Here is a 14,817-nt window from a genome sequence, read left to right on the forward strand (position 1 = left end):
GAACGGCGCCAAGCGTGCGGAATCGGCAGACGGCGACTGGCAAGCGGGAGCATCCCCGCGGCCACCAGAGCCCCTGCGCCCGTGGGAGGCTCTCGAGGAAGGGTGCGGAGGGGCTTGATCTCCAATTTTTCTGGAAAAAAATTTTTTTAGAACCAGATTTTTTTTTACGCGAGGGCTGCTGAACAGGCAGGGTGCAGTGACTACATGTTCGGAAGGGCATTGATCTCCCACAGCGCCAAGTTTCTGGTGAAATGCTCACCCTTGAGACACGTATGGTGTTTACGGCAGGAAAAAGGCAGCAGCGGGTTTGCTGGCCAAAAAGAAAAATCTTCCAAAAAACCCAGCCATTTCAGGAAACGTGATTTTTAGCCATCCTCAAAGACAGGCTGCTTTATCAAGGAATAAAGACAGAGAGGAATGTCTAACAGGCTTTTTTTACTTTTTGATAAAAATCAGCTCAGTCCCATATCTATACCAGAGGTTAATCAAGTGACCTGTTAAAATCATGTCCCCGGTTTCCATTCTTAAACCAGCTGTTCCTCTTGAAGCCACCGTCACCTTGCCTCCCGTTTCCGAACCTGGAGAACCCTCGTCCTGCCTCCTGGGGGTACTCTTCCAGCTCAGGCAATTCCTCTGCCACCGACAGCTGCCAGCGCCTGGTGTCCTTCCACTGTTCCTGAAACAAGACCAATGTAACGGGACTTTATGTGCCTGCAGGTGTGTCCAAAGTACCCTATATCATTAAAAGCAACACTGAATGCAAAGGCATTTCCAGACAAATCCCACCCTTGCCAAAAGAGGTCGGCAGATCCCTCTTGGCAGACAACTCACAGTCCTGTCACAAAGGATAAACGACCGCAAAGGGACAAGAGGGAGCGAAGTCAACAGAAAACCGGTTAACTCTCAAATACACGGGAGAGGTCAAAACCCAGAGTAGCCAAAGAACACAGGATTTTGTTTAATAAAATCAGGTAATATAATGAGAACTGAAATGAGAAAGAGGCATGACAGGGTATTTTCTAATGACTGTGCTGTGCTCTTTCTAATGACTGTGTTGTCTATGCAACGTCCTTATTAAAACACAAACCTTATCCTCCCAAAGAACCCTCTGTTTAATCCTATATATGGCAATCACCAAATTCCAAATCACCAGGTTTCAAAGCCAATTCTGGCTACAAAAACATACCTGTATGTTACTCAGTTCGCCAACAGGGATATCAAAGCACACCCCCTATAACAGGGAACAAAAAAAAAAAAAAAAATGAAAAGAAAGAGGCATTTGCTTTCCAAAGATATATCCAAGAACAGAGACACACAACTCCAGACAGGCAACACCTGCAACTGCTCATACACGCTAACTGTAGAAACCAGAAATGGTAGAAAGCATGATCTTTTGGGGGAAACTTTTTATAAGCTGAAGAAAAAAAACATTTAAAACACAAAAGCTCAAAACGAAATGCAGATTCAAATGCTCTGTGCTGACAGTAGCATTGCCTGCAATCAACAGGCTGATGCCTGTCTGAAAGTAAGACAGGCGACATCTGGCACCACAAGCTCTCTGAGGACACACGTGCACAGGAGACAAGTGTCAAGAGCCAGGCTGACAGTCAGGTGAATACTGTACCCGTCAGGTCAGGCAGTCAGTCACTGCCCTGCTCTACAGCTGTCTTTTCAATACAGTGGTATATAGCGTTAGCACAAGTTTGCAATGAAAGAATAAAGGTCACAACAATCACTCCCACTATATACATATTTCTGATGCCTTTTTTTTTTTTTAGGAGAGAATTCCTGCATTATCATTTAGAAGCAATGTCTCCATTCAAATAATTGTCTTTTAAAATACTCAACTAGCTGTAAGGGGTTTTTTTTTGTTTTTCATTTTGTTATAGTGTATACATAGACAGCAGTCACAGGGGGCCTCATGATAGGTTACCATTTTCTGAGAAATGAGACCGAGTAGGGCTAGAGTGAGCTATCAACATTTGTAGACTGGTACTTCAGAACTCCTGCCTCAATCACTGCAAAAACTGGCCATATGTGTACGCACACATCCCCCCTCCTTCCCAAGGCTGGGCCATCTTACCGTCTTCCCCTTGAGGAAACGCATTGCAGATACTTTGGCATCTACTTCCTCACCAAGCTGTTCTTTTAGTCCTCGCCAGGCGTAGCTCATCGTACGCATTTCTATTGAACACTTTAACACCATGGTCACAAAGCCCTTCAGGAAACAAATACAGAAAAACATTTACAGGACTAAACTTGGTTGGACTAACTCACTGTAACTCACTAACTAATGATCTATGCAATAAGTTCTTACTGTAATGTAGTATTTAATCCTAAGAAATCAGCTTCCCAAAAGTGAAGCAACTAAAAGCCTCCTAAGAAGTTGAAGGCTTCCATCTAACCTAGGATTCCCCATTGATATAAAGGCCAATAGCATTTCTGTATTTTAGCCAGAAGTAGAGACACATTTATTCAATATATACAGAAAGTTACCGCTAGACAAGGGGTAAAAAAACCCCAAACTGACACGGTCCAGTCACATGCTATTTCGAAAACAATGTTACCACACAACGAACTGGGCCAAGTTCTCCCTAAATGCATCAGAAAAAGAAAGGGCTGTACTTTTCTTCTGTCGAGAACTCTTTGAAATCAGGTAACCACGTGCTAGACTTACTTGAAATATTAAAGAAATGTAAAAGCTTCCCGGGAAGGGAAAACTACAATAGCACGAACCAAACTATTAGCTTGTAAAATTTCATTAGTTAAACTCTCTTAGAGCATCAAAGTCTTCTGTCACTTAGATCTCTGGAGAAATTCTTTTAACTCTCCTTACAAGAAAATTTACTAACTGATTTCGAGTTTCTCTGGTTTCCTGCAGAGTGCCAGTACGAGCTGATTTCAGTTAAGGAACAAGCACCAAACCAGAAGCTGGGAATAACAGCTCTTCAGAAACCCTACTGAAAAGAGCCTGAGAAGATGCCACACTTGGACTGGATGCAAGCAATTAATTTATCCATTCTTGTTAACACAGGTATAACGTTATTTACCGCAGTTGAGTTGAGTAAGGAGCGCTGCTGTACGTAAGATGCCCCAGAAATATGGGCTAGAGCTGCAGCCAGGGCGTCGACTGCCCCTTTTTCGTCTATGAGCTCTTGAGCAGATTTTCTGAAGTAGTCTACTGCAGAAGGAGGAACGGCCTCCAACAACCTACATGGTGACAACAGAAGTTCAAAAGATCAGCAAAAGCCAGTGTAAAGTGCAGACATGTTTGAGATAGACTTCAGACAGCTTTCAAGATTAACAAATTATCTCTAAAAGCCTTGGCTATCATGCTCATGCTTCACTACCACTCATTTTACTCTACACCTTCAGAATGTTGAATACCCACCTTCTCTGTTCATTAACCCAAGCCTCCTGAAAGATGTGTTAAAAACTGAGGATGTACAATGTGGTATGTTTGAGAGCATTGCTAAACATCAAGAGAAGGTGCTAAAATATCAGCATTCTTCAGGCCATACCCAAGAATCCACAAGAAAGTGTTGCCAAGAAGCCCTTGCTTTTACTTCACAACGAAGAGACGCAAACCACCACAATGCCACTGCTGGGCTGGGGCAAGGCACTTCTTGCTCTCAGTGCAAGCTGATTAAATTGGTTATTTCTGGGAGAGGCAATGAAAACAAGCTGGGAAACTGAGAACAGCTATTTCTCTAATGCTATTTTTGGTACACCAGCACCTCCCACCATTTTTCAGTACGCTGCGAACCCAACACATGCCCATGACCTCCTTTACGCTGGTCGAATCCTTGCTAATTATAATAATCTCTGTCAATGCACTTTCCACCAATGGGGCAGCAACTGTAAGCAGAGCTGCATGGAATAAAAAACAAAGCACTTGAGAATAAAACGATACAAAGAAACACAGGACAGGGCTAGAACACCCTCACTACTGCAGAGTAACTCCTCATTATACTAAGTATTGCTCTTTACACACTGCTACTGTATCATCTGAGCAGAGAAAATCACTTTCCCCTCATGACAGTAACTCCCTGTTCCAGTATTGATTTCTGATGATATAAACAAAGGTTAATTTTTGCAAGAACTTAGAGAACATTATCTCCTATGAAAAGGTCTATGTTCAAGCACACAGAGGTTTATTGATATCATCTTATGAAAACAAGTCAGCATCTACATTCAAAGCAGCTGACTTCTACAACATAGGCAAAAGACATGCTCACATAGAGGTTTGATCCTTGAAAGCTTTGCATTAACAGCATTGTTGTTGGTAACATCTCTAGACATCTTTTAAGAACAGGCAAATAAACTTACTTTTTGGCATCACTACTTGAAGCTTTAATTACATCTGTAGCAGAGGGAACACCTACGCGCTTAAATGTAATCCCCTAAAATCAAGAAAACAAATTACAGTTAAAGGTATTTTCAGCACTCTACAACTCAACCCTACCTAAGTCACATTATTGAGGCCTCTAGTTACTGTTTAGAGCATCAACACAGTCTTTACTTAAAGTTATTTCTAAAGCTAGAATAAAGCTTATAAGTTCCCGCCTTTATTATCTGGAGCTACTTTACACCAGGTTTACATGCAGATTGTAATGCAAGGCATGGTCTCCTTCAGGCATTCCTGCCACAGTCTGCCTGCGGACATCAGCAGAGTACTGCCAACATGGGAAAGCTCATGAGACATTAGAACAGGCTGATACAAAAGCATTTACAAACACCCCATATCAACATTTTAGGCCTACCAGTCTATGGGACGTGAGTGCCATACTGGACTCATAAGCAGCCCATGGTTACAAAATCTAAGAGTGGCAGAGTCTTCTTAGGAGCTGAATAATTTCATTAAGCAGAGGTCTGAGGTACAACTCACCGCTTTGTGCTCAACTTGTTTCAGAAGATCTTCTTCTCTTCTCTGAAATAAACAAATGCAGATCCCGGTCCGGCCAGCTCGACCCGTACGTCCAGAACGATGGATGTAGGAATCAACATCCTTCAGAAATTCAGATTAACATGAGAAAACCTTATGTCATTTGAACTGTTGACATTTATACATTGTAAGACAGAAGATCCAAGCTAGATTCTAATTCAGAAGCCTAAGGAGTGATACGTTATGTCTCTATACCCAAACTTGTAACTACACACAAACCACTCAGGTTTGTGTACACTACCCTGCCCAAGGTATGCTGCCTCAGGTTTAACAACCACTATTGACATAAGTTTGGGGGGTTTCTTTGTTGGTTTTTGGTTTAGTTTGGTTTTTTGTTTGTTTTTGTTTTTTAAATAAAACGCTCCACTGGAATTTCCAAAGAAGAAAAGGGCAGCAGGAGTATTTTAGAATTGTTACGAAACTCAACAACATTCAGAAGGGATTCAGAAATGCTAAAACAACAATGTCACAAGCTATCTTACAACTTTCCAGAGTAACTGAAAACCATCACTTCTACTTTAATCAAAGCTCAAAACATAAAAGCTCAACTAGGAAATTCTAGGCCTGCATTTACAAAAAATCCACTTCATTTGTGAATCAGAACATAATTCTGGTGAAACAAAGGAATAATCCACTGTTCTGCCACAAAAAAATAAATTACAATTTTAGTTTCCCCTAACGACTTACTTTTGGTGGTGAACACTGTATAACAAGGTCAACCTCAGGAATATCCAAACCACGGGCAGCTACGTTTGTTGCAATCAGAACTTCAAACACACCACTTCTAAAGCCTTTTAAGGTAACTTCTCTCTGCTTCTGTGGAATGTCACCATGCAATGACTGAGCATCCTGCAGTGAAACAAACCATTAGGATGTCATTTAACAGTGGAGTCTAGGCTGCAGTATCTAAAGACATTTAATTACAAAACCCAAAACATTGTGCAGAGCAACAGAAAATGATTACACAGCTGACACCAAAAAAATATAAAGCATCCTATTTTGTGGTTTGATCCTTCTCTGGGACAATAATACTCAGAAGCAGTAGTTTTACCGTAACATTATTATTTGCAACATATCAACAGCAGACTGTACAATTTACAGTCCGCCATGCCAACAAGGGCCTACTTCAGCTTTCACTTCCACTGGAACAAATGGAAGCAACTTTACTTAAGCAGTGCTTGTCAAGAGCTAGCAGGAGACTTTGCTCCCTTCCCTGGGAAGCCATCCCAAAACACACAGAAGCTGAAGTGAGGTTTTCAGGGCATTCCCAAATCCTACAGGTGATCTGAATGACCTCCACTTTTAATGGGACAAGGGACAGACCCAGTGTTTGACAAGGAGAGAGAGGAGAGTCACAAGCTCAGAATTCAAACGGGTAACATGCTAAAGCAGAACTTACTAGCATAAGAGAAAAAACGCATCACATACTGACAAAAGGACAAAGTCTTGGATTTACTGTGAAAGAAGTAGGGCCAACAGACAAAAATTGTTGCTGCAGGGTTTTAACGTGGATGGTATATGATATTTATCAAATACTGGGCAAACCATGTATTCCCACTGCTGCTCTTTCACCATAAATTAGTATTTAGTATCAAATAGGATTGCCTCTGAAAAAAATCCAGCACCCTTCCCCACTCTCAAAAAAAAGGGTGCTAATTCAAGCAAGCATAGTAAACCTGCTCAATATACCACCTGAGGTCTGAACAAACTATTAAATGACCTTCCAAGGACAACAGGACATTCTGTTCTAGCATATTAGTTGGATTTTCCTGAATACTGACTGTTTGAAGAGTAAAAGCCATTAAGAGATGGGAATCCAAAGAGCACACTAAGACGAGATGGAATATGTGTACTCTACTAGCTCCTCTTTATTACCATTATTACTGTCTCCTGGTTATTCAGCATAAGCTGCATATTTTCCATTGATCTGTCCCTGCATGATTTTAAAGCCAAAGGAATAAATTCATAATCACAGCCAAGAGGGTATTTTAATTGCAGAGCTCTACTTTTAGAAACAGCTCTCATAAGTCTTAAAACCACCCACAGAAACAACTTCATCCACACAGTTGCAACCTCATATTTATTTTAGGGCATTCAACCCCTGAATGTCTGTAACTGCTGCTCTCCGTTCAGACCCCAGTACCTGTTTGAGCGAAGCATTCATAGCCAGTTCATTTGCTTCCTTTTTGGTCTCACAAAAGACAATGGTCCGCCCGTGGCTGCCACTGTAAACTTGAATGATGTCCCCAAGAACTCCTGCTCTCTGAGATGAGCGACACTGTATAGCCAAGTGCTGTTCGGGAAAGAAACATGACAAGCATCTATGTTAAATCTAAGCCACGCACAGGACAGACAAAATGAACATAAAAATATATATATTTTTTTTTTAAGCTTGCAAACCACTGCCCCTTTATGAAAGTTTTGCTTAAAAAAAAAATGTGTGTCAATCACGTGAAAAGTCCTTCCACACCCGCATTTGTAAAGTCAATGCAAAACTCATCTCATCCAGGCCACACGCTCTCAGGACCTGCACTGCTCTGCAGCAGAATCACTCACTTCCACAGTCGTGGCAGTCCTTTGAGTTTTCTTTCCAATCAGGTCAATCTGTTCATATTCATCTTTCATGTATTTTTTTGCTACATCATACACCCATCGTGGGCAAGTTGCAGAAAACAGCAGTGTCTGGGGGTTGTTTTCAGAACCTGGAAGGAAAGGCCACAGATTTCATTCATCACAACAGACTCAAACTTGAGAACTGATAAAAAACCAATAGAGTTGCTCTCAAATTCAGAGGTTTATATGTGCAGTAAGTCAGCTAGAAGAAGAAAACTTAGAAGCAATGAAAATGTTTTTAATACCCTTTAGACACCAAAGGCAAAATTACAGTAATTTTAACTGGACCAAACTGAATCTTTCACCCTGCCTGAGAAGAAATGCAAGACACGTTTCCAGATCATCTGCTAAAAATGGTTTAGACCATGCCTGAAGTCCTCCCGCATACCTGAAAGAACTCGTCCCAATTCCTCCTTGCCCGATATTCCAATACTAACTAGCTGTGAACAGTACGGCTATGTGCAAAGGAAAAAGGCAGGCTAAAAAGGACACTGCAGACCGGGGTGGGGAGAATTATATAACAAGATAGATTACCCCAGGTACAAACAGTTGAACAAACAGTATCTTGACAAAGTTTAACCTACCTTCATAGCTCCATAGGATCAGATAGAAAGAAACACAGGTTGCAAAAGAACACTATTATTCCCTACTTCCCTAATAATTCCCTATTTTCCAGCTACGAAGAAAACTTTCAAGACTGAATAATTATGACAACTCTTCCAAAACCTATATAGATTTCCTTTTTTAGAAGATTATCTGTACTTTTTAGCTGTCAGGACAAAGACCAACTCTGCAGTAATGGGGAGAATGTTAACAGTCAAGTAAAAATGACAGTGGCTGTAGAGGGTTAAACCTAAGATCCATGAAGCTCATATACTCTCTCCAACAGTAGCCAAGTGCAGTTAACAAAGATGTGAAGAAATACTGCCAGCAACCAGCTCTTTGTGGCTTCCAGAGCCAGAAGTGATATCTTTGCTTTTAGTAATCCTTGATATTTCTACTTCCAGTAATTCAAGTCACTTTTCAAAACTTTTGGCATTAGTACAATGTGGCAAGGAATTTCACACTATTAAAATAACCTCCTCCTGCTCCTCTGTACCTGCTCTCTAGTGGCTTCGCTGAATGCTCATTACATCAGAAAAGAGCAAATATTCCCTATTTGTCAACTTCGTGTGATGACAAGTGTATAGACACATCACAACCCTAACCCAATGCTCAGTCACCTCTCTCAGGATGAAGAACACTAGGGCTTAGGGAGTTGGGTTGCGTTTGTTGCCTTTTTGCCTTTTTTTTTCCCCCCTCCCAGAGATGCCATTCCAGCCCTTCAGCCATCTGTCACCTTGCTTTGAACCTTTTCCAACTCTACCTTGCCCTTTTCTCTGAGGTCCAATATTGGCATCACACAAAGGATTCAAGTTGAGGGTGCACCAGCAGTTTTCAAAGTAGTATAATTGTGTGTTCTGGATTGTCCTCTATTCCTTTCCTGATGTCATAATTTACCTTTTTTATAAGCAAATCCTAAGATTTCTTCCACTTGTTCAGCAAAGCCCATGTCTAACATGTGGTCAACTTCATCCAAAACAACATGCTTCACACCGGAAAGTTCCAGCTTGCTATTCTGAATGTGATCTTTGATCCGTCCAGGAGTTCCCACTAGAATATCAATGCCACTTTTAAGGAGATCAACTGGAAGACAAAACAGAAAAACAAGGAGAGTGTCAGAACGCTAAGAGACAACAACATAAAAAGCTACCAGTACACAGCAACACTTCTAATTTTAGAACCAAAACACTACTGCCTTTCACTTTCATCTCTGAATAAAGCAATACATCCAGCCCGAGTAACAAACAAGTAAACTTAACAGTGGTCCAAGTTGCTCTGTCAGGAATACCAGCTAAACCACAAGCAAAGTTACAGTAAGAGATGCCAATTTCTAAGCAGCAACGAGCTGGCATTAGAAACCTCCAGAGCTTTATCACAGAAACACACTTCAGTTTTTCAGCTAAATTCTTTTTCACAGCTACCTCTGGAGAGAGAAAACCGTGTATGTGTGTGTGGCTCTGTCTGTCTCTTTTCCTTGGACAGTCATCTAGTCCCAGTATATGTGCACACAAAAACCACACAAACACACAATAAAGAAGAAACTAAAAGGACCAGTCACTTTGCAGACCTACAACCATTCTTTTAAATAAAGATTTATTGGAACTAAAATAATTCAACCCAGGCTGTATGCTTCCTTTGAAAGCAATATCATGGTTCCCGACTGAAGTGAAACTCCGAGGGGGGAAAAAAGCCAGTTTTATTCATGGAATGCATTTAGAGAAAGTCAACTGCAATCCAGTTGTAATTCCTTAGCGTTTACTTACGCTGTGCTTTATATGGAGTTCCTCCATAAAAACAAGCCACTGACAGTTTCCTGGTGAGATTCTTGAAGTCTTTGGCGACCTGAGTGGCCAGTTCCCTGGTTGGAACAAGAACCAGAACCTGGAGGGAGTGAAAAGAGACAAAAATGCAGCTGTGCTTGGGAGAGGGTGCTAGGAGAAAAGGGTTTACGTCATGTCAAACAGCTTGTACACCCATTCTTATTCTACACTTGTTCCAGAGGTGCCCACACCATCCCAGGAATATTTCCTGCCACCTGGAGCCTGCACATCACAGCCTCAGAGCCAGCAAGAGGAAACAAGGCAAAGCATTACAAGATAACCGAGATATAGAACAGCGATATTTTTTTTCTTAAGCTAATGCCAGATAAAATAGACACTTCAGTAACATTACCAAGGACAACAACGGTGCAGTTCAGCATTAAAGAACAGGAACAGTCACTAAACAATTTGGAGCACTAAGATCTTAAAAGATACATAGCATGACAGACCGTAGCCATATATCCTCCTTCTCCACCTAGCTGCCTTCCTCCAGTATCTATCCTTCCACCCTCCATTTTAAGAACCAAACGATAAAATAAAGAGCTGAATTCTTCTCTAGAAATCTTTCAGACAATAAGATTTTAAAACTTACGTCACTTTTAAAGTTAATAAAATAGAAGGATGAAGTAGGCAACAAATGTGCAGACTATAACAGTTTTTCAGCCTCATGATAAATATATATGCTTCATTTGCGTGGGAATATGATATCTGATCACAGGTATCTGGTTACCAATTCCAACTCACGCTTAAGTCGAAATGTAAACATCACTTGCATCCATTAAGTTGAGTCTCCAGACATGAAGGAAAAATAAAAACCCAAAAGCCTTTAGTTATCACCATGGAATTTCTAGTGAGAAACAACCTCAGTGAACAGAAACAAGTCCAGCTGACTCAACCACTACCTGAGAAGAGGCAGGGGATTCAAGCCCAAAGCCACACGCTAACTTCCTGAGGATAGCAGTCTCCCAAATAAGGTCACAAGGAACCCTAAAATTGAAATGTGTTATCACTGTGATGCTGCAAAACCTCTGTCACATTGTAGCTCCTGATCTGAGGAAAGCGTTCAGTATTACCAACACCAATAAAGGAGAAAGAAGTCCCAAAAAAGTCCCCAAAGCAATTACAAAATCACTTTTGAAAACTATCATATTCTAAGGTTTTGGTGTTAACCCTTAAGTGGTAACTTACTTTTGGTGAACGGCCTCTTCTTCCATCTTGCAAGACACTCTGAAGTTTTTCAGTCAGCGGAAGAGCAAAAGAAAAGGTTTTCCCCGTTCCTGTTCGAGCTTGAGCAATTACGTCTTTGCCGTCATATATGGGCTGAAAAGTCTTCACTTGCACAGGGAACAGGTATTTTACACCTCGAGCTGTAAAATAATCCAAAGAGGTTTCATTGAAAGGTGCTGATTCTACTGCAAGCTGAACAAACAATCAAAAGTCCTCATATGTAACTAGCCCGAATATGTAGGACACATCATGTCAAATCCTGTACACAACAGAAGGTGCAAGTTAGAAGAAATACACATTTCAGTGTTTTCTCTCCTACTCTAGATCAAAAACTATTCCCCCTTAAACACACACCTGAGTATTCACAACAAAATAAAGCCTTCTTTATGATGTTTGGCATAAGATAACTGGAAGGAAAGAAGAAAAAAAAAAATGTTTTTTCTGATACAACCCAAGATTTTGTGGTAGCTTGCTTTTGAGGGCAGGGGAAGAGGTGAGGGTGTTTATTCTAAGATATTCTAAAACTTGATAGAGATTTTGCACAGTGGAAATGAAACAATCCATCCAAGAGAAACTTCTGAGCAAGGCAAATGTAAACCAACCAGGAGAATTTTGTCTGGGAAAGAAGAATCGCACAGTTTCCCAACACAGAGAACAAGAACTCCACGGTGGTTACTTCCACAGTAAAACCAATCTAGAAGAAATATGAAAATGCCTGGGAGTATGAGAATAATCGGAGACAAGCTGTTCACAGGAGACAAATAGTCATCATATAGGAAACACCATTATGCTTATTCAAGAAGTGATATTGTACACAGCAGGTACCAGAATTAAAATAAAGACACAGAGTAAGTAAAATGATGCTGATGAGAAAAAAAACACTGTCTCTAGAATGTATATGTAGGAATAACCACACCATGGAAGAATAAACTCGCCTAAACAGAACTTGAAATGGAACAAACCAGAAACTCTGTTCCTACTAACAACAGTAGATTCTCTGAATCTACAGCGACCACTCATGTGCATGTTCTTACTCCACAATAAATGTAAGATGATTTAGGACAATTTACCCTTGGGTTCTGTCTCTGCTTGCATGGGTAACAGAGTGCAATTCTGGACAAACATTTACAGCAATTTCTTTTGCCACATTAACTAACCTTTGAGAAGGTTGACGGTGTTTTGGGAGAGAGGAAAATTGGAGAAGGCGCCTTCTTTTGCTTCTTCTGTCAGCTCCTAACAGGATAAAAGGAAAAAAAAAAAAACAAACAAAAAAACCCCAACTTATTACCCCTAGGAGATGAGCAAATAATGTACCCTACATAGGCACACAAGAAAAGCTGTGCATTTACTTTATCGTTGCAGTTTTACCAGCTACCGCCTTTCTGTTTAAAGAGAAAGAAAACCCTTGCGACATAGGTACTTCACAAACAAAAATATCATCACAGTGTAAAGTGGGAAATTTGAATCCAGCCACCCTGTATTAGAAGACAAGACACACTGACACAGGCTACACCAGTTAGTGTGGCAGAATTCCTACAAGCGAATCCTGGTTTTACATCAGTTTTGAGTAAAGACTTCTTGCCAAAGGTCTTTCTGCCTTTGTTACCTGCAACAACTTCTACAAAACCACAACTACTACTACCTCATCCCTAGTTCAGATATAGCCGCGCTACCTATTAAGACCCATGGCAAATGAAAGGGAACAACTGCCCCTTCCGTGTGATCATACCACATCGTGCGCATATGCTTGGCAAGTCAGTAAAGGGAAACTACTTGTTAAAAATCTTAACTGGAGTCCACTGAAATCATTAGAAAACTTTTTCACAGCAAAACTATTTGGTGTCACAAGTCACTGTGTGAGGCAGGAATTTCCCTCTAAATCACACCTACTCAGTATGCCACACAAACAGCTCCTTAACTTTGCACACCGTTAGATGCTTACTTAAAACTCACTATTTAGCTCCTACTTCAAAGATCTAAGAGATCACATCATTACACCCAATGTACAAAAAGCGCTCTCTTGATCCACATTCCCACCTTAAAGCCGAGAGAGAAAACTACCCACAGAAGGCCCTACACAGGGGAAGGCAAGCTGCGGGGCCCTCTCACATGCGTGGGTGAAATCTGAACAGGAAGATCTCCAGAAGCGGGAATTAATGAGGATAATCATGACCTTCCCCTACAGGACATCTTGCCAAATAGTTCTTCGAAGGGCCTGCCGGGAGAGAAAGCGCTGTCACAGCACGGAACGATGCACATTGCTGGGATGGTGATTGCCTCTGCAGCAGAGAGAAACCCTTGTACTGCAGGACACAAAACAAGTTGCCACACGAAGATGAGCTAGCACATGGCAACTGCTTCCTGCTAGCCAGCCTCCTCCGTTGCAGGATAAGCTTCTCCAAACGGCTTGGCATTTACCACGAAGGGGAAAAAACAAGAATGAGAGATGGCTGCCACGTGTTGGTGCATGTACTGCTGCGCTTCCCTGAGCTTGGGCAGAAACGGCCATGGTACCGGGCGCTTCCAGATCCCCAGGAGCTGTAAATCTCAGGGGAACAGTGGCAAACGCTGCCTATGACAGCAGCTGCCTATGACAGCAGCCTAACGCTCCCACAGCCCTCACACCTCAAATCTCTGCGCAGCACCCAGAACGTGCTATTAAGCCCGATCATTACCAGTAGGACTTTAATTAGGCAAGATAAAGGCTTGCTGGCAGAGCGTTACTACCTCCGTGTCGCTGTCCTGCTCTCCAGCTGCCACGTCGCTGAATGCGCTCTGGGCTGCCGGGGACGTCACGTCGGTGCTCACAGCGGAGGAACGTTTCACCGTATGCTCGGAGCCATTGCGCTCTCCTGCCAGACCGCTGCTCTTCTCCTTGACTTTTTTTGTCTTCTTGGGCAGGGGAGGCTCAAGGTCACCGTCGCCCAGCCCGCTCTCCTCAGGCTGGGCCTGCTCGCCCTCCGCTTTACCGCGCCGCTTCAGCTTCTCCCGCCGCTTCAGCTTCTTCTCCTGGGTCTCCTCCTGCTGAGGGAAAGCAGGCATTACACGGAGGAACCGCCTCCCTCGCCCGCTCCCTCCGACAACGCGCTGTAATTCGGCTTTAACGCCTGAACCCCGGGGCCGGTGACGGGCCGTACAAAATGGCCGCCCCCGCGGCAGCACGTGGCGGGCGGCCGCCCGCTCCCGCGCCCGCTCCCACCTTGACCTTCCTCCGGCGGCCGCGGCGGAGGGACTCGTCGCCCGCCGGCGCCTGCGGCTCGGCGGGGCTGGCGGCGGGGCCGGCGGCGGGCATGGCGGCCGGCTGCTCCCCGCAGAGGTGCGCGGCAGCGCTGCTGCCCGTCTCGCAGCGGCGGCCCCAGGACCCGCGCCCCGCCCCGGCGCGCAGGAAGTGAGGCGCGGCCGGCGGGCGGACCGGGCCGCGGGGCAGCGCCGCCGCCAGCAGCAGCAGCGGGCCCGTACCGGCGCCGGGCAGCCAGCACAGCCGCCGCCGATCGCTGACCGGGGCCGCCGCCCGGGCCGCGTGGAAGCCGAGCCGCGCCGCACGGCCCCACACGCCGCCCATGCAGCCGCTGCGCCGCCGGCCCGGCCCGGCCCGCCCCTTCCGCCGCC

The 14,817-nt window shown here is 43.4% G+C and overlaps 1 protein-coding gene across 2 annotated transcripts; it reads right to left on the minus strand.

The window, feature by feature from the left end:
- Nucleotides 1-415: 415 nt before the first annotated feature.
- On the minus strand, nucleotides 416-14,797 carry LOC104013539 (nucleolar RNA helicase 2). Of its 2 annotated transcripts, none has more exons than XM_087766987.1 (15): nucleotides 14,408-14,797; nucleotides 13,936-14,232; nucleotides 12,366-12,441; nucleotides 11,170-11,348; nucleotides 9,925-10,042; nucleotides 9,059-9,244; nucleotides 7,502-7,647; nucleotides 7,089-7,238; nucleotides 5,633-5,794; nucleotides 4,889-5,008; nucleotides 4,330-4,403; nucleotides 3,051-3,210; nucleotides 2,084-2,218; nucleotides 1,187-1,231; nucleotides 416-676 (listed from the first exon to the last, which is right to left on the minus strand). In XM_087766987.1, exons 1-15 carry the CDS (start codon nucleotides 14,768-14,770, stop codon nucleotides 482-484), a joined length of 2,406 nt encoding a protein of 801 aa, XP_087623113.1. In that variant the 5' UTR covers nucleotides 14,771-14,797; the 3' UTR covers nucleotides 416-481. The 2 variants fall into 2 exon arrangements, with proteins under 2 accessions (XP_087623113.1, XP_087623114.1); XM_087766988.1 differs by having other exon boundaries at nucleotides 13,936-14,229; nucleotides 14,408-14,796.
- Nucleotides 14,798-14,817: the final 20 nt, after the last annotated feature.

Source organism: Nipponia nippon, unplaced genomic scaffold (genome assembly GCF_047370975.1).
Source record: "Nipponia nippon isolate SJK-2023a ecotype South Korea unplaced genomic scaffold, ASM4737097v1 scaffold_3, whole genome shotgun sequence".
Taxonomy (NCBI): domain Eukaryota; kingdom Metazoa; phylum Chordata; class Aves; order Pelecaniformes; family Threskiornithidae; genus Nipponia; species Nipponia nippon.

Coding starts and splice junctions, on each gene's coding strand:
- LOC104013539 (XM_087766987.1), bottom strand. CDS start 14,770: ATGGGCGGCGTGTGGGGCCGTGCGGCGCGGCTCGGCTTCCACGCGGCC. Junction 1,232..2,083: donor GTTTCCTCAAGGGGAAGACG/GTAAGATGGCCC, acceptor TCCCTGTTATAG/GGGGTGTGCTTTGATATCCC. Junction 677..1,186: donor GCGAACTGAGTAACATACAG/GTATGTTTTTGT, acceptor GTCTTGTTTCAG/GAACAGTGGAAGGACACCAG.